The sequence below is a fragment of the Molothrus ater genome, chromosome Z, assembly GCF_012460135.2.
Source record: "Molothrus ater isolate BHLD 08-10-18 breed brown headed cowbird chromosome Z, BPBGC_Mater_1.1, whole genome shotgun sequence".
In the NCBI taxonomy this organism is placed as follows: domain Eukaryota; kingdom Metazoa; phylum Chordata; class Aves; order Passeriformes; family Icteridae; genus Molothrus; species Molothrus ater.
In genome coordinates, this window is record NC_050511.2 from 66,106,556 (window position 1) to 66,129,653 (window position 23,098).

Below are 23,098 nucleotides of genomic sequence, written 5' to 3' on the forward strand. Positions count from 1 at the left end.
GGTGTCCGGCCGTGCGCTGCGCTCCATCACCCCCGCCTGATTTATCCCGCCATTCTGTAATTTACAGCCACGCCGCCAAATCACTGCCTCTCCCCGGGAGCGTTCGGCCAGCCGAGGAGCGCTGCGGGCGGCCCGTGCGGGGACCGCCGGGCGGGGCGGCGGGAGGGGACGCGGGCTCCGGGTCCCTTTGTCCGAAGCCATGGGCGGGAACGGGGGGCGGGAATGAGGGGTGGGAACGCGCGCGGGGCGTGGGCGTGGCCCGGCGGGGCGTGGCCTCAGTGGCGCGCCCGCCGGCCGTTGGCGGGTTTTGAATTTAGCCCGCGGCAGAAAGCGGCTCGCGATTGGCTGGCCCGCGGTCACGTGGGCGGGAGGGCCGCGAGCGCGGTCCGGCGGGGCGGGCGCGCGGCCATATTGGATCGGTGCGGAGCCGGTGGAGGAGGAGGCGACGGCGGTCGGTTCGTCCGTCCGCGCGTCCGCCTGTCCGTCGCTCCCCGCCCGTTTCCCGCCCTGCTGGTGTCCTCACCCCCAGCCGGCGCTCCATGGCCGAGCCCACGCTGCCGCGGACCCGCGGCCCAGCCGTCGCCGCGATGCCGCAGAGCCCGACGCGCATCTCCCGCCTGCAGGAGAAGGAGGAGCTGCGGCAGCTGAACGACCGCCTGGCCGTGTACATCGACAAGGTGCGGAGCCTGGAGACGGAGAACAGCACGCTGCAGCTGCAGGTGACCCAGCGGGAGGAGGTGCGGGGCCGCGAGGTCACCGGGCTCAAGGCGATCTACGAGGCGGAGCTGGCGGACGCGCGGCGGGCGCTGGACGACACGGCGCGGGAGCGCGCCAAGCTGCAGATCGAGCTGGGCAAGCTGCGCGCCGAGCACGAGCAGCTGCTGGTCAGGTGCGGGAGAAAAGGGCCGGGAAGCATCGGTGGCACGGCGGGATGGAGATGGGGCTGCGGGCGGAGCGGCGGAGGAGGCACCGGCGGGGCGCGCCCCGCGCCGCCCGCCCGCCCGTCCCGCCGGCGCTCGGCCGGGGGTGCGCGGCCGGCAATGAATGGGGGAATGAATGAGGAGGCACAGGCAGCGCTGCCGCCGCTCCGCCCCGGCGGGAAGAGCCGGCCCCGAGCGCCGCCCCTGCCGGGTGCGAGTGCCCCGGCCCCCGCAGCATCCGCGGGATGCTCCGGTGCGGACGGAAAAAGGGGGGAAGTTTTGTTAGACAGGTTAGATATTAAGCAGGAGTTCCTTACTGTGGGCTGGAACAGGTTGTACGGGGAGGCTGGCGCGTAAGAAATGAGGTGAAGTGCTCTGGTTGCTACCCGGAGTAAAGGAGACCTTAGAGCACCTCCCTGTAACTAAAGGAGGCTGCGGAGAGATTTTTGACAAGGGCACGGGGTGATAGGACAAAGTGGGAACGGCTTTAAACTGAGGAAGGGCAGGTTTAGATGGGATAGCGGGGAGAAATCTTGGCTGTGAGGGAGGCGACGTCCTGGCACAGGTTGCCTAGGGAGGTTGTGGATGCTCCCATCCCTGGAAGTGTTCCAGGCCAGGCTTGATGGAGCTCGGGATGGTCTGCTTTAGTTTGGGAACATGGGACTGGAAGAGCTTTAGAGTCCATTCCAGTCCCTTAGCACTGTGATTCCATGACTATTCACCTCCCCCTGCACGGACAGAGGGGCTGTCTTTAAGGCTCAGGCTGCTTCGGGATGAAAAATTGAACCTTTCGCAAACAGATTAGCTTCATAATGTGAAAATATTGTATTACCTGACTAGGTAATACATGGATCATGCTTAAAACCAAAGGGAACTGTAATTTCTGTGTGCCCTCTTGGATGTTCAGATGTTACAAAAGGTAGAATTTGTATCCACGCATCCCCCAGACTGACGGCTTTAGGGCACAGTGCCAAGATCCCCGCTCTTGTAGCAAACTGATTTTGAGACACTAGATTTTGCTTCATAAACACTCGGCTCCATTCAGTTGTTATTTGGTTCCTTGTTTGTGTTTACCTTCAATTTGATTTTTATGACTGCTGCAGTTTTAGGCATTCGCGCCTTCGCCTTGGAATCACAAGGTGTGACATTATTGGGATGGGGGGGGAAAAACCCTCCAGGGTTGTTATTCTTCCTCTGCTACTGTGTCTTAAATGCCCTCTCAGCCCTGATTTTTCATGATGAGGAAGATACTTCATGTGTAACCAGCATATTGATGTTCTCCCGCGTCTGCAGACAGCTCTGATATCTTTTGGACCCTGTTATTTAAAAAAACCAAAACCGTGAGCTTCTAATTAGTGAGACTGCGACTGTTCTCTCTTGATGCCTTATGAAAGTCTTAAATCAAAGTAGTCATTGACAGTGATAGGGGAACGCCAGGTGTAGCTGCTGACAGGCACCAGCATTACTTGACTCCGGGGTCAAGACAGGAATTTCCATCTCTTAGGGATTTTATTGAGGAAGACGCACTCTTGTGTCAGCTTCTCACAGGACTCCGTGCGTGGGACTGGGATCTAGATGCAGTCTGTGGTGGCTTCCCTTTTTGTGGCTGGAACCAAGGCTTTAATAACGTGGGCATGGCCATCTGCATATTCTGTCTTGCATTTGCCTGTGATGCTTGGCAAAAACCTGTTTTGTTGGGGGCAGGGTGCTGATTGCCAAGAGCTCCTGGAGGGTTTAGTAAAACAAACACTTAGTGCTGTTTGGGGCTCCTGGGTTCCACTTGTTTGTGGCTCTTTGGTGGTGTTTGGTGCTGCCAGACCTCACGGTGGGCGTGCAGTTTCTTAGTCCTCTTTGAGTGCTAAGATGGATATCTTGGGGATATCTAAGCTTATCTGTAATTCTATTTGCAAAGCCTTAAAAAGGAGCAGAGGGGTTTTTCACTTGAACTGGGGCACGATCCTTCATGGCTTCTTAAAGCTGTTAAATCACATTGTAACCTGACAAAAAAAATGCTCTTAAAAGCACTTTGCACAAGTGTGCTTAGGAGCAGTGTAAAGGTTTGCAAGGTAAGATAAGGATGTGTGTTCTCAGCAGGATTTTCCTTGCCCTCTCTGAAAGCTGAACTGCAGTGGCTGCATGCACTGGCTTTAGTTAAAATGTGAGTATGTTGTAGTTTGGATCTGACAGAAAAAAGGGGGAAAAAAAAAAAAAAGAAAAGTTACCTGGCACATTTGGTTTGTGTGGTTTAGGCATTCTGGTAGCCATAAAATTCAAATTAGAGATGGCTTTGTTTCCTTACAGAGCTAGTGGAGGAGAAATGGCCCTTCAGGTGTTCTGGGTCTCTGGAGGGAGCAAAGATGATTTGCCACTTGATTATCTGAGGCTGGGCAATACCATTCATGGTCTAGCTGGTCTTCTTGTGTTACTTGAATATTTTTGCAGGTGTTACTCTTGTTTAACTCTATTTCCTCTGTTTAGCACAGCATCCTTCTTAATTGCTTGATCCATTTTATTCCAGTCATCTTTCAGTCACTCTTGGTCCCCCAATCTCAAGCTTCTGGTTACTCTTGAAGTGCTGTAGGACTTCACTTATTCTTTCTTTATAAAAATTAAAGCTCCAGTCACCTATTTGTTGGATTTGCTGAATTCAGTGCCATCTATATGGTGTGATGCACCAAAAAGCTTGCTCTGCTCATACTTCAAATCCCTCAAGAAAATTGCATTTGTTTACACTCCTATATATAGCAGATTTGTTGAATGCTCTCCTAGAGTGCTTGCCATGCAGCCATGGGTTCTGCTCTAGCAAAAATATGAAGGTTTCCCTTGATACTTCATACATACTTTTTGTATGGCTTTTCTATTAACTTGATACTTCAAAGTTGGTAATCTCTAAAAGAACTAGGGGTGAAAAAAAGTGAGATTAAGAAAAAAAGAGCTTCCCTATTTTTGTTTTGGAGAGGGGATGGGAAAGTGATACTCATAGTTTTGTAGGTAGGAAGCTTGTGATGGGGAGAATGGAGATAAAGGAAAATAAATCTCTGTGTCTTAAGACTTGGGGGAAGAAACCCTGTAATTTGAGTTTGGGTGTATAGAATTCTTGGAGAGCTCTTGGGAGGTGGAGGAGAGGAAGGTCTCTCTTTCATAGTTTGAGAAAGAATTGAGAAACAGTACAAATTTCACAGTATTTCCAATTTATTTTCTCATTAGTGGTTAGACAAGACTGTACTGTATGCTTTGCCATTGGTGTTGGCTGTTGTAGACACATGCCTCTACTTCTGTCCTTTAAATAAACTGTGTAATTAATTGTGACTGCTACACTTTTGCCAGTCAAGGGCTGTGGCAGACACCAGCAGTAGCTCCACAGAAAAAAATGTCTGTGCATATTGATTTCCAGCTGCTGGACTTGCTCGTGGGCAATAAAGCTGAAAGGTTGCCTGTAGGTAGCAGGACCATGAAGTCTCAAAATATGTGATGATACAATTAACAACAAATTATTTTGGGGTAACAACTCCCGTTATTTTTAGGTAAGAGTTCACTTCCTACAGCAGAGCAGCGTTGCCTTGGCTGGGAGTTCAGATTGCTGCAAGTTCCATATCTCTCAAGAAAAAGATTAAATAGACAAGGCATACAAATCAGTGAAGGATGTCATCCTTGGGCATGTCATAATGCCACCATTTAAGCAGCAGGTCCCAAATGCTCCATCACATCCTACAAGAGTGGACAAAACAGCTTCTGCTTTTTGAGGGGAAACGTGTCATGGGCTCATCCTTTGCCACAAGTGCACACCAGGGAGAACTGCTGGGCCACGATGGTGGGGGCAGAAAGGTCTCGTGTGTCCCTGGAAGCAATTAACTTAACAAGGGTGCACATTGTGAATTTTGGCACAGCTGTGTCACCAAGTCCTGCTGAACAAGGGCCGTTCAGAAAGCCAGGGCTGGCTGCTGCGTTGTGTGGCTCTGCTGATGGGTCAGGTTTCAGCACAGTTTTCCACTGGTGGAAGTGGTTTCCAAGATAAAGAAAATTTGCTTCTAAGAATGCTTGCAATGGGGACTTAATTCAATGTACAGCAGGTCAAAAATCCCCGGCTGGACTTGCCCATGTTGGTCCTGTGAGGAAATTGTGTTCTTTAGGAGGTGTAAGCTGGTGTTAACTCCAGTTAATTTAGGAAACCCATTGTTTGCATTTGTCTTTGGCAGGCTGGGGTTTCACTGTGGCACTTTGCCAGTGTTGAGGGACATCTGCTCTCCTGGAAGAGGAGAGACAATGTGATTAAAGTAACTTCGAAGGAAATTCTGTGTTTTATTGAAGGTGTTGGTAAAGGACTTAATCTTCCTTTATTGTCTTCAGGTGTTTTGTTGAGTGCAAGCATTAATAGCAAATGAAATTATGGCAAGGAGTTCAACTTTAATTTTAAACATCAAAGAGATAATTTATCTGGCTGGCTTTGCATCTCCAGTTGGCCTTCCTTTCCATCCACACTCCGAAGTACATTTTTGCACTGAGATTAGGCAGTAAAATAAATATCAGGAACAGCTTCCCATCAGCCCGTGGCTTGAATTACTGTGCAAGTGTGTGGCACTCTGCAGCTGGTACCCTGAGCAGCTACACAGAACCGTGTGGTGTTGGTGCAGGCAAAGATGTGACACCTGTTCCAGGCTTCTCCAGGGCACATATGTGCTGTGAGGAGCTGGAAAGGAAGCTGTCTTGAATTTTTTTTTTTTTAGGCCTGTTTTTGTTGTTGTAGGTGATCTTGAAAAGGGAGGCAAAGATTGGAACTTCATTCAGAGCTTTAATCTGAAATCTGTTGCTGTTTGGATGTCTACCATAGAGCACCCAGCGGGGAAAGGAGTGGGGTGGTTGACTTGTTGCAAAATAATCTGAGCCAGTGAAATGTAAGAATTTATATTCTGAAGTCAGCATGTCTTCTGTGCAGTGTGGGACATAATTATTTGGTCTCAAATACGTGGACATGTGATGAGGACAGGGTAGTGGGCAGTGGCTCGTGTGTGTAGTTTCTGCTTAAAATGGGGTTCACACAGATGACCGTGAGCTTCAGGTTGGATTTGTGACTTCAAGCAGGGTCACAGCTGAACAGTATGTGACCAGAGATGATGTGTTGTTGTTGGTTGCAAACATTTAAATAAAATGGGTAACATGAGACACAAGGTTGAAACAACATTACATATATTTATTTACAGGAAAACCAAACTTGTCCAGTTTCTCTTACTTTTATGTCGGTCTCTAATTGAAAATTTGAATGCTCTTAGGTGCTTCTTGTGTTATTTAAGTCACTTTCTTGCAAAATACAGCCTTAGCATTTTGTCTGCCATGGGAGAAAAATGTGGGAAACTGACTGCTAGCTAAATAAAACATCAAAAATTCATTACTGTAGTTGGGTGTTTTTATTTTAATTTTCATATTTATCTACAAGTGGAGCAGAAAACCAACCCACTGTGCAGTAAATGTAATTTTATAGGGGTCTAAATATAGGTTGCATTATCAGGAATGGCAACACGTGTGTATCTATGTCACGACTTGGCTGAAAGCCCATGCTTTTCGAGGAGGGTTTGGTTAATGTTGGTAATGCTTAGCTTGGTGATCAGGCTCTTAAGTAGCTGCAGAAAAGAGTGGGTGGGGTGTGGGAGGTGAGAAGAATCTGCTGTAGGCTGGTGGCATCCTGCACTTGGTCACTTTCAAACGAAATTTTGAATTACACCTCCCAAGGTCTGGCTGCTGACTGCTTGCCTTGCATTTAGGTGTGTGGTTTGTCTGGCTCCAGATGGTCAGTTCAGCTAGAAAATTATTTCTGTGGGGTTTTTGTTTAGATGAGGGTTTTTTGTATGGCTTTTCTATTAACTTAGCAAGATGTTTAAGGAGATGACGGGAAATTCTAGGTTGCTGTAAACAAATTCCATGGATAAGGAGATCCACGCACTTTGAAGTCAAAAGAGAGAAAACCAAACTGCTTCTTTGAAAAAGATGCAAGTCAGCAATTACTTGTTTGCTCTTATTTTCCTTTCATGAGTCAAACTACTTGAAAAGGAGCACAGTTCTAGGTAATTTCTGAACACTGCAACAGGAAGGTGTTTGAGGTTTTTTCATTTGCTGTATTCAGATGTAGCTTTGGCTCTCTGGGGAGGAAGAAGCCAGCTATTGTCAAGAGGCTTGAGTTTTTCCTGCTCAAAATTAATGGATGTAAGGGTGAAGTATGTGTTGTATACATTGGTGTTTGTTTTTATAAATCACAGAGGCTTTTCTGATCTTTTCCTCCTTTCCTGAATTCCCTTCAGGGCTGGGATGACACTGTTGAGTTGCTGAGATTTCATCTGGCTTCCAGCGTTTGAAGTGTTGAGCTCTGGTTTCTGTTTTCTCTCTGAGAATGTGTTCAGATGAGCTGTCTCATAGTTAGACAGCTCATGTCACTAACAACTAATAGTGCTTAATTTTAATTCCCCACCCACCCACCACCCCCCCTGCTGTGGCTTTTGTTGCATTAAATTATAGTGTGGCTTCACAGACAGTCTTGTTGCAAACAAGCCAGGAAGGGCTGATCTAACTGGTAATACTCTTTGTGGTACAGGTACTACACTGGGTTTTAGTCATGTTGTTGTTGTTGTTAGTGTATTTTATTATAATACCCTTTTTTCTCTGCTGATGCATGGCAAGAATGCTCTTCTCAGCTGCCTTTCAGTCTGTAAATGCATTAAAAAGGTACTTGCATTAAAATAATTTAAGATCCAAGAAGTTTTAAGGTATCCACACACTTTGGATAGTGGCACATTTTGGGGAATCTCTCTGCTTCAGAGTCCAGGATAATTTGGGGAGCAGCACACTCTCTGTAGCTCTGCAAATTTCTCATTTCAGGGTCTGACTTAGTAGGCTTGGTTTCAGCATGGGAGAAGCAGCTTCTTCCTGTTTTGATAAAAGCTTTTATCCCAGAAGTCATCAAGCAAGAAATGTCTGCTGTGGACCCTCATACTTCCTAATAGGAGGATGGAGGGATTGGGGTTTTTTACAGATGTGTTTTTGTACAGATGTGCAACACACCTTCCCTTCCTTCTTTTACCTCTTGTGCTGCACACTTTCCTTGCACACTGAAGTCCCAACAGGCCTGGGTGAAAGAGGAAGGACAGGTCAGAACCTCTAGGGAATAATGCAGAGAGCTGGAAACAGGAGTGCCCAAACCCTAAATCCTGTGTTTTTGTCCGAGCGCTGGATCCGGCTGTGGGTCTGAGGAGTGAAATCCCACTAAGGCAGTGGGGAGTGCTGAGCAGGAGGAAGCAGCTGAGTGCAGAGGAGAGTGTTTTTGTGTGTCTCAGGGGCTCCCAGCCTGGCCCTTGGATGCCGTGGGGGGAGCAGGTGCTAATCCCACGGGATCGGGATTAAGGAGCGCTAAGTCTGTTGCGTAAAGCCCCTGCCATGTGGTGTGGCTGTGGTGCTGAACCCTCCAGACAGGCATTCCATTCCTGCATCCCTCTATGTGCATGCACCTCTCCTGAGCATGATGAGTGCAGGTAATCTTGGGGGGAAAAAAAGGAATTTTTTTAAAGCTGAGGGGTGTCTCCTTTTAAAATTGTGTTGATTTTGCGTTAGGTCTCATTTTGTCGAGATGCGTTGCTGTTGTGTCTTATAAACCTTACAGTGACTAAAAAGAGTAGTGGATGTATTCTGAATCTATCCAATTTTAATTTAATTTCAATTTATCCAATTTTCTGCACATCATCTTGTTAATTCTGGGGTTTTTTTGTTGTGTTGTTTTTGGTTTTTTTTGTTTTTTTTTTAATGTCTGGGAAGAAAAGCATAAGAACTGAAGAAGGATATGCCAGTTCTCGTATTATTGAGCCTCAATCTATCCATTCATTTAAACATTCATAGTTCTATTAAAACCATCTAGGACTTCTGCTTGCTACTGCCCTTGATAGACAAATGTGGATATCCCAGGCAGAAAAATAATGAACTCCAAGGTTGAAGAACTTGTTACACATTTAATGGCTGCTTGTGCCATCTAAGGACAAGAAACACTTTGATTCTTGAATATAGGTTTCCTTTCTCCTGTGTTTGATAGTAGCCTGTTGCTGTGTTATTTGTGGATAATAAACTTGTATTTATGTGACATTACTTTTCCCCCCTGTTTGATTTCTCTGTTTGAATATTCTGGTTTAGGAGATAAACGTCTAGAAAATGCTTGACTGCCTGTCAAGACACAAAAACTAATTTGAAGGTAATTTGAAAATCTTCTGTGCTTGCCTTCATAAAGAAATCACCTCTGCACCAGTGTAATTTCTATGATGGCAGATATAGACAGGATCTATATTGTATAGAAGGATTTGGGTCTGTGGAACTTTGCCATTTTTGAAGGTTGCTGCACAAGCCCAGTAAATTTAGCTAACACAAAATGTTTTTGACAGGTGTTTCTCAAGTTCAAGATTCAGATTGCTTTATTAGCCAGCAGTCTATTTTGGGGGCATTTCTAGATTTTCTTGCAACCTTTTTCCAGGCATTTCTAGGTTTTCTTGCGACTTATCTTTCTCTGGTTTGTTCCAGCTATGCAAAAAAGGAATCTGACCTCAATGGAGCCCAGGTCAAACTTCGTGAGTTTGAAGCAGCCCTGAATTCTAAAGAAGCTGCACTGGCCACAGCCCTTGGTGACAAGAAAAGCCTGGAGGGAGAAGTTGAAGACTTGAAAGATCAAATTAGAGAGGTGAGAAGAAAAGATATCTAACCATCAGGTTCTCTTAGCGAGTGAGGTGCTTTTCTGTATTATGAGCTGCCATTCTGATGAAATATAACTTAAGAGCTGAGAGAGCTCTTAAAATTGAAGATGCTGAAAATATGAGGGATGTTACTTAGGGGGAAGAAAGCAGATCAAGACTCAAAGTACACTTGACACTTTCCAGAAGTGTTTTGGGGGGCAGATTGACTTCACAAGAACAGATAATAAGTGACAAATAACAATTTCTCTCTGTCCCCCTTTTGTTCCTGCCTCTGGTTCTGGATGTTCTGCTGGAACAATGAGGAGAAAAACCTCTTGTCCTAGTTTTGTTAGCCTTTAGATTTGTAATCTTGAGCATCACCACCTCAAGAAGATGAGTTGTGGAGACAAGGAAACTGGTGTTTTCCATGTACTAAAAATTGATTTGTAAGGAAAATTATTAGGTAGCAATTTTAATGCCAGTTACGAATGTGAAAAATATCGAACTCACTTGTATAAGCAACTGCAAGAGTGTGTAAGGGTGATATATAATATTACTGGGATAAATACTGGTATTTGATTGTGAAGTTAAAGCTTAATGTGTAGTTAGCTGTAATTCTGTGAGGCTTTGGCCATTTTGTGAGTTCTGCTGCATAATTTTTGTGTTGATTTTTTATTTCTTAAAGCTTGAAGCTTCTTTAGCTGCTGCCAAGGACCAGCTTATAAACGAAACCTTGCAGAAAGTGGACCTTGAGAACCGTTGTCAGAGCCTCATTGAGGACCTGGAATTCCGTAAAAATATGTATGAGGAGGTAAATTTAACCTCAAGAATTGACATTTTTAAAGAGAACAAGGCAACTGGTGTGGGAAATTCTAGAATAGGAAAAATAATATAGGTTGGGAGGTACCTCTGCAAGTTGTCTGAACTCCTACTCAGAGTAGGGTTCACCTCTGTTCTGGCATGAAGATTTCTAATTTCCTTTTTTCTAGGAAAAATGATTTTAGCTCTGAATCCTTGTGGTAAAATAACTTCATGTATCATGTTGTTTCATCGTAAATTCTGATCATGGTATGCAATGCACATATCTTCTTTTATTAATGAGAAAGGTTAGTAATTTCCCGCATAATCCCATTATAAGAAATAAAGTAGAGGGAGACTCAAACAGGTGCTCTGGACCTGCAATGTTTTTATTTTCAAACCTTTCTAATAGGATGCTTTTGAATCATGGAAAGAAAAGAGGAGGAATAGTTGTCTCTTAGAACTTTGTCTTGCCACCCTCCCTTTCACCTGTGGCATTTGAGTCTTTCCAGGAGGAACCCTAGGGCAGTAACAAATGTACTTAACCATACTGTCTTTTGTTCCACGTGTGCTTTTTCTTGCTAGAAGTATTTTCAGCTTTGTTTCATATTGTTGGAATCCCTTTCTTTCCAGAGAAAGCACAGGCAAGCACACAAGTAAATGGGGAAAGTGGGGTGACTGTTATTTCACAGTAATTTGATTTTGTTGAAGCACACGAGATACCTCAAGAAAGGAGGGATATATTTCCAAAATCTGATGATGCTGAGGTGCATTTGTTGAAAGTTCAGAGAACTCTCAGAAAAAAATCTTGTTGGTATCCTGGCTCTTATTTTAATGACTAGCTATTGCAAAATAAGACTGGGGGGAACCATTTCTACCAAAAGCTTCATGCCAGAATAATCTGATACTGGAACCTAACTAGAACATTACTCCCCACTCAACAGGATAGCCTCCTGGAACTTTTTTGTCCCGTATTTCCCGAGTGTTAGCATGTTTCTCTGGCTCTCACAGGAAATCAATGAGACAAGAAAGAAGCATGAAACTCGCCTGGTGGAGGTTGATTCTGGGCGCCAGATTGAGTATGAGCACAAACTGGCCCAGGCCCTCCACGAGATCAGAGAGCAGCACGATGCGCAAGTGAAGCTCTACAAGGAAGAGCTGGAAGAGACTTACCATTCCAAAGTGAGAACAATGTTTTTCACACAGCTGTTTGATGTTACTTTGTTTTTGTTTGGCTTAATAGCGTAATTGCTGGCGGCTCGGAGGTGTTTGTTAGGGAGCTGGGTTTGGAATTAGCATGGGTTTGGGTGTGGATTTGCATTTTCACATCTCGCCTTGGGAGCAGGTTTAATCCTCATCAGGTACAGCAGCAGAAGGGAAGGAAGCACTGTGTGAAGGTGGTCTGGGGGGAAAAGTGATTAATGCTGGGATTGCTGTGAATTCAGGGAAAATGTTTGAATTGTTAAGCATGATACTGAGCAATGATTAATAAGGTGTCCCATGGTTTGTATAAAAATTAATAATGGGGCTTGCTGAGAAGACAGAAGATAGAGTCCTCTGAGCCTGTACAAAACATGGGGAAGTTTTACAATGCTCTGTAACTTCTGTTTTTCACTCATCTGGGCAGAAATCTGAAATCAGTTAGACATCATCATTTCCTTCCTCTGCTGTTACTCAGCATTTATGTCAGGAGGCACCCTGATGTCTCAACTGAACCTGGTTTCTGTGGCTGTGCTTGTTGCAGTTAGTATTTTTAAAAGCAAAGTGAGATGGATTTTACATCAGAAAAGTTCATATAAACTGAAGTTATTAGCATTGGTTTTGATCTTTTCAGCGTGCTTATCTCCAGGCCTTCAATCTGGCTTGGAAAAGATGATTTAAAATACAGTCTCGCCAAAAATGTAACCTCTCATTGCTTCCTTGGCCTTTATCATCAGGTATAATTCTCTGTATTTTTGGAAACTTAGTTAAAAAAATAAGTGAGGTTGCTTTACATCATCGTCATCAAGTTCAATAAATGTGTGGTGTAGCTCAAGTGAGTGTGGTAATGTTAAGCAGGAACGATTTAGTTACTTTGTAAAAGTAAAACTGTTCAAGTTTGAAGTGATAGAATGAAACAATAGTGGTTTAGGACTGTAGTACTGGTACCAGTTTGCTTATATTGCCTGAAAGTTAACAAGTTTGCCTCTTTTTAGAGACCTGGTCATTTCAGTTTAGCTTCTTCACTAAGAAGAAGCTAAAGCATATTAAATAAACATTTAAGTGTATTAAATAAACTTTAGCCAGCATGAAAATGGAGCTCAGTAGCTCAGTTTCAGTAATGTCTACAAGGGACAGTTTTAATCCTAAAGTAAATATTCAGAGAATTGGAATTCCAGGCAGGGCAATCCAACATGGTAACCGCATTTTAGCCCTAAAGAAAGAAACGTTTCAGTGCGTCGGAGCTGCAGAGAGGAACTCGGGTGGCTTAGCGTGGCCTGTGGGTTTTTGGTGATTCATTCCTTCTTCTGGTGAAAGTTACTCCGAAACTGATGTCTTCACTTTGGTGCCCTGCAGCTGGAGAGTGCCAGGCTGTCCTCGGAGATGAGCAGCTCTGCAGCCAACACCATCAGGGAGCAGCTGAACGAGAGCCGCATGCGCATCGACAACCTGTCCTCCCACATCACCAGCCTCCAGAAAGAGGTATCCAGCTCTGCCTCCTCGCTCCTGCTATTTACACGTGTTGGGTTTTGGATTAAAGGGCTTTTCTTCCTGTTACATTTGTTGTTTTTTGTATTAAAGGTGTGTTTTCCCCTAAGTTTGTTCAGTGTCATGACCGGAGTTCATCTTCTTTCCTCCTGCTCTGTGCTTTTTTGAATTCTTTAAGGATTTGTCTCCTTTTGACAAACTTTATTTTCTTTTTCTGTGTGTAGTATTCTGCTGTAGAGCCAGTGTTTGAAATGGGGTACTGTTAACTGGCTTTTGTGAAATTTTTTGTGGAGAGATGAGGCAATTTTAGACAAATGTTTATTAAATGTTCTTGACGCTCTGAGCAACTTAATACTGACTGGACCAGCCTAATGTAGAATTCTACAAAGCAACATTCAAAGCCAGAACTGGAATTTGGAGGCTTTTTTCATCCTAGATCCAGACATCTAAAAAAACCAAAACTAACGACAAGATCTTGCCCAGATTAGGAATGTGAGACTGAGTCAAAACATTAAATAACTGTGCTTAAGCCATCTGTAGGGCAGGCCCTCGAGCAGAAATTGGTTATTCCTAGATCACAGAGGGCATACATCACACCCAGAGAAGTATGACATAATGTATGACAAGTGATATGTTCAGTACTGGCCTGTTTGTAACATTGTGTGCACTGCAGTGGGAAATCCAGAATGAAAATCAGAAGAGTTAGGAGGGAGGTTCTGCAGTAACCTTTTATAACTCAATTGAAAATGCAACTAAACATTTAAACATTTTTATTAATATAAATTATAATTAAAAAATAATTCTAAAATAAAAATTAAAATAAAATATAATTATAATAAAAATTATAATTATAATTTTATTAATATAAAATACTAGTACTGTTCAATCCTTTCTGTGATACATTTTGAATTTTATTCCTCCCGTACAGTAGACTCTAATAGGACATCAAAACTCTGTGTATTTCTAGTGAAAAATACAAATGTGGGGGATATTATTTCCTTATTTTCCAAATAAACTGGCAGATACTAGTAAGAGTCTTCCTAGTTTTCCTTTTATCTAGACAGGTTAGTCTTTGGAAAAGATCAGGTGACGTAATGAATGTGCATGAGGTTCCACAGGAGTTGGATGGAAAATTTTGGCCACTTAGATCTTATTTCTGCCTTTAGATTACTTTCATCTTTTGGGGCTTCAGTCAACAGTTTTTTTAAGTTATTTGCCTCTGTTCTGTGACTTCAGGAGTGACAGCTTGCTTCAGAGGACTTGCTTCTTCTGAACTGCACAAGTGTTTGTTGCTAATTTCAGGGAAAATCAACTTCTGTCATTTTGACTGTGATTTGCTACCAAAGAAACCTTTTTGCTATGGTTTTGGGGTGGTTTTTTTTTTTTTTTATGGTAGCATTAGTGTAATCAGCCAGGACACTTTCTTTTTCCACTTCAGTAGCATTAAGTTAATTTTATTTTCTTGGAAATCTCTTATCCTGGTGCTGGTCTGGTTTGAGTTGCCAGCACTGAGCTCTGTAATAGACTCCACTGTGATCTTCCATGTGACACAAAACTCCATTTATTAAATTCCTTATCTGGCTCTCAGCATTGACAACCAGTTATACTGGTCCCTTGTTTCAGACATGGAGACTCCCTCTCCTCTCTGTCTCTGGAATATGTGGTGACTTCCTAAATTTGGATGCATGCATAACAAACACTGTGATTATGGGGCATTGGTTCGTCTGTCTGCTCCTTAATTTTAAAAAAAAAATTGAATCTCAAGGGGCTGTGAAACAGAAGAAAGCATGCTTATGGAAACCCCAAAGCTTGCCATCATTTTGGGCTTTCTTTGATAAGCATTCCATTCTGGGTGTACACTTTTAAGATCTGCCGGCCTGATGGAATTTTTGAAGCAGGAGACAAATCAGATTTCTTCAAGGAGTGCTTATCACCACACTCTGAGCAAGCCTTGGAGGCTTTAGGGGTAGGCAGGCAGGTTTGCACTGACAACAACCCCTGTTCCTTGAGGGGAGCTGCCTCCCAGAATTCAGGATTGGCAGCACCAAGCCAAAGCACAGAGCAGACATCTGGAAAATACAGAGCACTGAAACACCTCCAGGGGTGGTGATTCCTCTGCCTGCCTCCCTGGGCAGCCCATTCCAATATCTAACCACCCTTTTGGTGAAGAAATCTGTCCTAATGTCCAGACTAAACCTTCCCTTGGTGCAGCTTAGGACCGTGCTCTTTTTCCTGTCTGGCACATGTTAAAAACTTAAACTCTTGAGCTCAGTTTTTCTTTCCTGAGTAAATCCAAGTGCAGTAGCATATTGTCAGACCTCAGAAAAACGTTGCAAAGTAGTTGTTTTCCCAAGGATGTTGCAAGTTTCACTGGAATTTGAGGTGTTTACATTTGTAGTAGGTGGGTTGGAAAGGAGGAAGTTGAACACACGGGTGAGTTTGAACTCAGGGGAGGACATAACTTCTATTATTTTGAATTTGGTGTTGCCTGAACTGCAGAGGAGGAGCACGTGGAGGCTTGCATGGGCTTTCCTCTGTACCACCACTGATGTTTTCAATGCTTTTCCTCTAGTCCAGAGCGTGGCAGGACCGAGCCCAGGAGCTGGAGAGCAGCTTGGCCCAGGAGCAGGAAAACTGCCGCAAAACCCTGGCAGAGAAGGAGAAGGAAATTGCAGAGATAAGAAATCAGATGCAGGAGCAGCTGACTGACTACGAGCAACTCCTGGATGTTAAACTGGCACTTGACATGGAGATCAATGCATACCGGAAATTGCTGGAGGGTGAAGAGGAGAGGTAGGGAAGGACATGGCAAGGAGGTGGTGTCTCTGTTATCCCTGTGCTTTTCTTGTCTCTTTCTCTGGTAAAAAGCAGTTTTTAGTGGTGCTTGACTGCTTTCCAAGGCACTGTTTTTGCCCCCTCCTATCTCACACAGTTCTAAGTCACCAAGAGACCAAGCACACTGATTATCAGACCAGCTCTCAAGGCAGCAAACACCCTTTACCCTTTTTCTTTTTCAAATTTTTTTCTCTTTTTTTAATCTTTTTTTATCTATCTTTTCTTTTTAATATTTTTTAATTTTTTTCCTTTTTCCCCTTCCTTTTTCCCCTTCCTTTTTCCCCTTCCTTTTTCCCCTTCCTTTTTCCCCTTCCTTTTTCCCCTTCCTTTTTCCCCTTCCTTTTTCCCCTTCCTTTTTCCCCTTCCTTTTTCCCCTTCCTTTTTCCCCTTCCTTTTTCCCCTTCCTTTTTCCCCTTCCTTTTTCCCCTTCCTTTTTCCCCTTCCTTTTTCCCCTTCCTTTTTCTCCTTCCTTTTTCCCCTTCCTTTTCCCCCTTCAGGTCCAGCAGAGAAGAAGTAAGGAATTGTCATTTGTATGCCTGCTTGGCGCTGTGCTTAATATTCTTCTGCAAAATTAATTGCAGGGTTATATAATTGCTACCCAAATTCCTCTAAGTATAGAATAATTTTAATAAACTCATAGCCATTGTTGCCCAGCTCATCAGCCAGCTGCATTTTCCACATCTGGCCTCAGAGTTCTTCTAGTACTGAGAATTTTCACCTCTGTCACAACTGTCATTTAAAGCGGTTTTGTTCTTCACTGTGTTCTGAGCTACTCTCTGCTGATTCTTCTCAACTGTGGGGATTTTTGCATTAATTTCACACAGTGGCTTAAGTCTCCCTAGGGTTTTTGTTTCTTTGTAGTCTTCAACAAATGCACAGAAATGCTTTTATGCTCTTAATGTAGTAATCCATCAGTATTCTGTGCTCCAGGAACATTAATCAGCTGTTTGACAACATTTTATTCACCTCTTCAGTACTTCAGCCTTCACTTCTTCATGTAACATACTTTGTTTACTATGCTGCTGTATCAATCTATGGGAAGAAGAGGAGATGGAAGGAAGTTTATTTAAAAAAAAAGGTGGAAAAAGTGAAAGATTTAAATCCATCTGTTGACATGGCACTGCCGTGGTCAGCACTAAACCCAAGTGCCCCAATGTCCCCAAATGCCACATCCACATGTTTCCAGCGCATGGATGTTGGATGTTTGGATGATGATTCCACCACATCCCTGGGCAAAGCCTGACTGCCTTTTCAGTGAAGAAATTCCTCCTGATACCCAGTGCACACCATCCCATGTGTCCCAGCTCCAGCTGTTCCCTCTCACTCTGTCCCGCATTCCCCATGAGAGCACCCCGACCCTCACCTCACTTCACCCTCCTGCCAGTGACTTGTGGAGAGCGGGGAGGTCCCTCCCTGAGCCTCCTCTTCCCTGATGTGATGTGTGTGTGTGTGTTTTCTCCCTTTCCCACACCAGGCTGAAGCTCTCCCCCAGCCCCTCCTCGCGGGTGACCGTCTCGCGCGCCTCGTCCAGCCGCAGCGTCCGCACGGCCGGCGGCAAGAGGAAGAGGATTGACGTGGAGGAGTCCGAAGCCAGCAGCAGCGTGACCATTTCCCACTCTGCCTCTGCCACGGGGAACGTGTCCATCGAGGAGATAGACGTGGATGGGAAGTTCATCCGCTTGAAGAACACCTCTGAGCAGGTTTGGAAGCGACCACACGCGTCCCCGAGTTGAGGGCGTCCTTGGTGCCCTCGCAGCTCCCAGGCTTCATTCACTTTGACCCCAGAGCTTGTGGCATTAAGGAACTGGTGTTTCCCAAAGAAAGCTTTCACACACTGATCTGGATTGATGGTGACTTCTCCCCAAGGATTTCTGGTGCTTTTGTTTTACTGCAAGGTGGCCTGTCCACCAAATCGTTACCTCGCACTTCTGCGATCTGCCTTGCGAGTAATGCACCTGTAAAACTTTACAGATGACATTGTTCCTGATCAGAAATGCTGCAAGCAGACACACAGGCTGCTTTAGAAGCCTTTTCAGCACTTTCTCTGCCTTAAAAAGGCTCAAAATAAATAAACAGAGATGCAGAATAAAGGTCTAGATAAAATTAACTGCTAATGTCCTTTGTATCTCTATAGAGCTTTCCTAAATCATGGTTTTTCTTCTTCCTTGGCTGCACCCACAATTTCATGAGCTCTCAGTTCCCATGCCAAAGCTACTGTTACAGTGACCACTGAGATGATATGATTCTGTGAATAGGTTAGAATTTGTATTGGAAGGGTACACATATCTACACAAATGAAGAACCCTTTGATAAATAATAATCACTTCCTTATTTTGCCCTCAAAATGATGCTGTTACATACAGCACATTTCCCTCCTTTATCTTCACTAAAAGGCATCTTGTTGCGATGAGCTGGCCTGGTTCCAAGTGTCCCATTCCCCTCTAATCAGTGAGGATATGGACAGGCTCCTCCAGACAGTGATAATGTGGGTTTTAATTACCTGTAATTACCACACCTGGGGAGCGATGGTTTCGTTTAGTGAATTCAAGAAACCTTGACATTTCTCTTGGTCTAGACACTTCAGTCTGTAGATGACTCAATTCAGCCAGGTCAAAAACTGTTTCTGGTGAGTCAGAACCTGCCTCTTTTTTTTTTTTGCTTTTTTGAGGGTTTTTTTTGAGCTTCCCCACACACAAATACTCGTTTAACACATAGATTTTTGCCGCCCCCCCAACTTTTATTTAATTTCCCTGCACATCCCTTGTTTCATAAGGAAGGAGAAGCATCAGTTTTGTTCCCAGTAACCATGGGTGGTTCATGTTTTTAGTACTTTTCTAGGGGGTCTGGATATTTGAGCAACTCCCTGTAGTGCAGTGTAATAAACTGTACTTGGGGAATATTCATGAGCGTTTTGACAGTTTATATAGATAAATAAATTTAAAAAATTTATAAAATCCTCTCTAAGTATGGTATGTTGTGGTGCAATGACAAACCGAATGTCAGCATCCATTGAATTATACGATTGTTTATTTTAGATAATTTTAACTGACAGTGGGAACTGTTGAATGATCAGAACCTGTGTTTGTGGGAGAGTTGAAAAAACACTTGCTTTGAATTTAAAAAATACCTACTCTTGTTTTGAAGCAGTCATTCTTTAAAGATGACCTGTATATGATTTGTTTACACTTTTCAAGTAGCTGATAGGAAAAAAAATAATATAGGGTGTATGTGGTGGCAAGTGTGCATATGTAAAAATATTTCAGGAGTACTAACAGCAATATTTTGTTTTCTAGGAAGCCTGCTTGCCATTCTGTGCTTCAAAAAACAATAAATATTTGTAAGGGGATTTTAATATTTAATACCTATTACTAATATGTATTTCTCTGGACCAAGTGATAACAAAACTGATGCAAATCATAAACATTAGTTAAGTTAACATCAGAACTCAAAAGCAGAGTGTATTAAGCTTTAACTTCAAATAAGAGGTAAGATAAATTAACCTAAAATTATTCTAATTCCATGCTGAAGATCAAGTGATAATAAACCCCTTCACTGACAGTTGTCTGTGTGTCACAGCCTTAAAGATAAAACACACTACATGCATAGCAGAAAAATGAATGCTGATGGAAATACTAAATTTTTTTCTTTTTCCTCTCCGTTTTTTTAGGATCAACCTATGGGAGGCTGGGAGATGATCCGAAAAATAGGAGACACTTCTGCAAGTTACAGATATACCTCAAGATATGTACTAAAGGCAGGCCAGACTGTTACAGTAAGTGGTCAAGTTTCACTTGAAATGGACTTGAGGCCAACTTCTGTGGGTGAAAAAGACAAAAGGATTTTTAGTTCCGTTCTTCTTCTGTATGTTCTCAGGAAGTTATCACCTGTGTTTGTGTTGGGCATTCGTTGTGTTTATTACTGGGATAACTAACACAGAGGTGTTTTTCAGAATTTTCTGAGTGAAGCACTAATTTTCACCATGTGCAGGTGAAAATTTTACATATATTGCATATTCTAAAGTCCCTGCATTAAAAACACATGTGTTTTATTGTGCAAAACTTTGGGAGATGCTTGGCTTTCCTCACTGGAAGGGATTCACAGCATCACTGTGAAACGAAATACATTGAAATACTGCTAAATTAAATCCGCTAATTGAATTTGGAAATGTGGTAAGACTGGCAAAAAAATGTTCCTGTGTGACTTCTGTTGTCAGATCTGGGCTGCAAATGCTGGAGTAACTGCGAGCCCTCCCACTGACCTCATCTGGAAGAACCAGAATTCCTGGGGCACTGGCGAAGATGTGAAAGTTGTGCTGAAAAATTCTCAGGGAGAGGTAAAGAACCTCAGATCTCTGTGGGATTTTTTTTCTCTGTAGGTGGCATCACCTACAAGGATTCAGATGAGGGCTCCATGCAGGAATGCACTGCAGCTGTTTTTAGGTAAAGTTTTCTCCTTTTGGAGAACTAGCTGCAGTTTAGAAATGCCTCTACTGAAGCGTGTGATTTTTTTTTTTCACTCTGTATTGAGTCTAAATAGTGAAAAAACTACATGTTCAGGCACCTTCCTCATGGCAGGAGCTGGGCAGTGCCTTGAAAAGAAAGTTTTGGTAAATTCTTGAGTGATTTGTCTTCTAAATCAGTTTTTCTTAAGCCTGTGTGCTTATGAGGAGTGGGGGATCCCACAGTGAAATCCACATGAAGCAATGAGGAGTTAGTAAAACTTGGGGTGGGATAATTACTGAGACATGCTGCAAATGAAAGAAAATATTTAAATATATATGAAAAAAATCAGATTTTGGAAGAACCTGATGACTGTGTTGTCAGAAACAGTCATTTTAATCTTTAAGATATTTAAAACTAAGCTGCTTATGACCAATACTTGAGAAGTGCAGAAACAAAATGAGTACAAGTAGTTTTCCCAGCAGCTGGAGCTTTCATTTCTCAAAAGTCTTGAGCAGGTGAGAAACAGGAAATTTTTGTTGTTCTTGTTGTTGTTTTGAAGAGTTCAAGTCTTAAAACTGTCTTGCAGGAGGTTGCTCAGAGAAGCACTGTGTTCAAAACAACAGCACGTAAAGGGGAAGATGAGGAAGTTGAGGAAGAAGTAGCTGAAGCTCTGAACGAGGAAGACATTTACCATCAGCAGGTATTTTCTTTTAGGGCTAACAAGATTATTTATGTTGAAAAAAAATTGAGATATAAGTAATGAATTCTTAAAAAAAATAAAATATCCAGTGTGGATGTTCTTTTATTTTATTTATTTTTTAATCACTAATTAAGGAAAGCATGGGGCTGTCTTTTTCAAAATATTGCCTAACATAGCCTCTTGCAGACAAGTACATTTTTTTTAAAGTTTAAGATATGGGGATTTTTTTTTCCCCTTAAACTCTGTTCCTCTTAAGATTCCCCCCATGCCAATTTATAGTAAAGCTTGGCTTAAGCAGCTAAATTTACTTAAAGTTTTCAGAATTTAAATCTCTCTTTATCTCTGATTGAGAAAGTCATGTTAGTGTCTTATATTCACGTATTTTCTCTGATAGAGATAATTTGAGATTTGAAAACTCTTTGAGAGAAAATGTGCCTGGCATGCTGAAAAAATGAAGTTTCTAAGACCAAAAAAAAAAAAAAGGAGGACAATGTTATATTTATTATATACAACCTCACAAGGTTCTTCTTTATGTTCCCTAATTCAAATATGGCAATTATTTGTATTTTTCTGGTGCCTGACCTCTATTACTCCTCAACAGGAAAGGACATGTAACATTGTTTTAATTCCAGGGTAAAATAAGTTGTACAGCTTTGCTGACTCTTGTTTGTACCATGCCAGGCCAATAATTTCATATATTAAAAAGTGTGTGTGTGTATATATATGTATATGTGTATATATATGTGTGTATATATACGTATGTATATACATATACGTATATATAAATTTAATTATATATTAAATATAATAATATATAATTTAAGTATAATTAAATATTTAAATATATAATTTATTATATATAAATATATCATTAATTATGTTTGGTATAATAATTAATAATAATTAATATAGAATATAGATAATTAATGTAGAATGAATATAATTAATACGTAATCAATATATACTGTGTATTATAATTAATATATAATTCCTATAAAATTAATATTTCCTTATTTAAAAGTATATATTAAAAAGCACAGTAGATTCTTTTGAGTAGAAAAGCATTTTTTAGCATTTTGCTGCTGGGTAGTTTGTTGGTTTTTTGGGTTTTTTTTTCCTGGGTTTTTTTTTTGTTTGTTTGTTTGGTTTTTTTTGTTTAAAATGGTTCTCCCTGTTCTCAATAGGCAGAGCAAAGGGCATCCAACAGAAGCTGTGTGGTCATGTGAAATTCCTGCCACTCCAGGCTCCTCCAGCCGTGGTAACCCCTGCCTGCAGAACAGAGCCTTCTGAGAAGCACAACGTTATTTTCCTGTCTGTGAATTTTTAAAGCTACGAGTCTGATGGCCTTAAACTTCCTCTGCCACTGAGAAAAAAAAATAAAAAAAAATAATAAATAAATAAATAAATAAATAAAAGAAAAACAAAGGAAAAAGGAAGGTTTGTCACAAGCATCTCGACTTCCTTGCAGGATGTGAGCTATTAGCTCCTGACAAGGAGAATCCAGCTGATGCTCCTCTCTCTCTCTCTCTCTCAGATTCATACACCAGTCTCTCTTCATTGAAACCTTGCTGGAGTAGGAATATTCCAGTGTGTTTTGGGGATCGATTTTTTTAGATTATACCACTCTAGACTAGTTGCTACAACCTCTTTGTATTTTAGGTGCTGTTGGGGATTGGTTTAGAGTTCCTAATTCTGGAAGAGGATTCATGTTACACCTTGTAGCTGTGTTGTTAAGATAGTGTTACCAGCTTAAATTTTCTTATGTGGTTTTTTTCTAACAAATTAGAAAGCTGTTTTAATATGGATTGCCTTACTTGTTTACAATTTTTAGTAACAAAACAAAGTCTCTAGAGGTCTAGTCCACATTTGTATGGGAAACAGTTGTAATTTTGCCAATGTTGAAAGTTTTTCTGTCCTTTTCACATTATTCCAATGTCTGAAAAACATTTTAATAAAGTATGTCTGTGCTGCCGAGTACAGTTTTTGGAATTTGTTTCTTCCTAGAACTGAGCTAAAAGTTGA

General features: G+C 42.3%; 1 protein-coding gene across 1 annotated transcript; it reads left to right on the top strand.

Moving 5' to 3' along the window:
• The first annotated feature begins 432 nt into the window (after window positions 1–432).
• Window positions 433–23,050, top strand: LMNB1 (lamin B1). The gene is made up of 11 exons (XM_036403830.2): window positions 433–889; window positions 9,465–9,621; window positions 10,299–10,424; window positions 11,423–11,593; window positions 12,968–13,093; window positions 15,672–15,892; window positions 17,409–17,634; window positions 19,602–19,706; window positions 20,148–20,267; window positions 20,963–21,076; window positions 22,261–23,050. Exons 1-11 carry the CDS (start codon window positions 540–542, stop codon window positions 22,300–22,302), a joined length of 1,758 nt encoding a protein of 585 aa, XP_036259723.1. The 5' UTR covers window positions 433–539; the 3' UTR covers window positions 22,303–23,050.
• The last annotated feature ends 48 nt before the right edge of the window (window positions 23,051–23,098 follow it).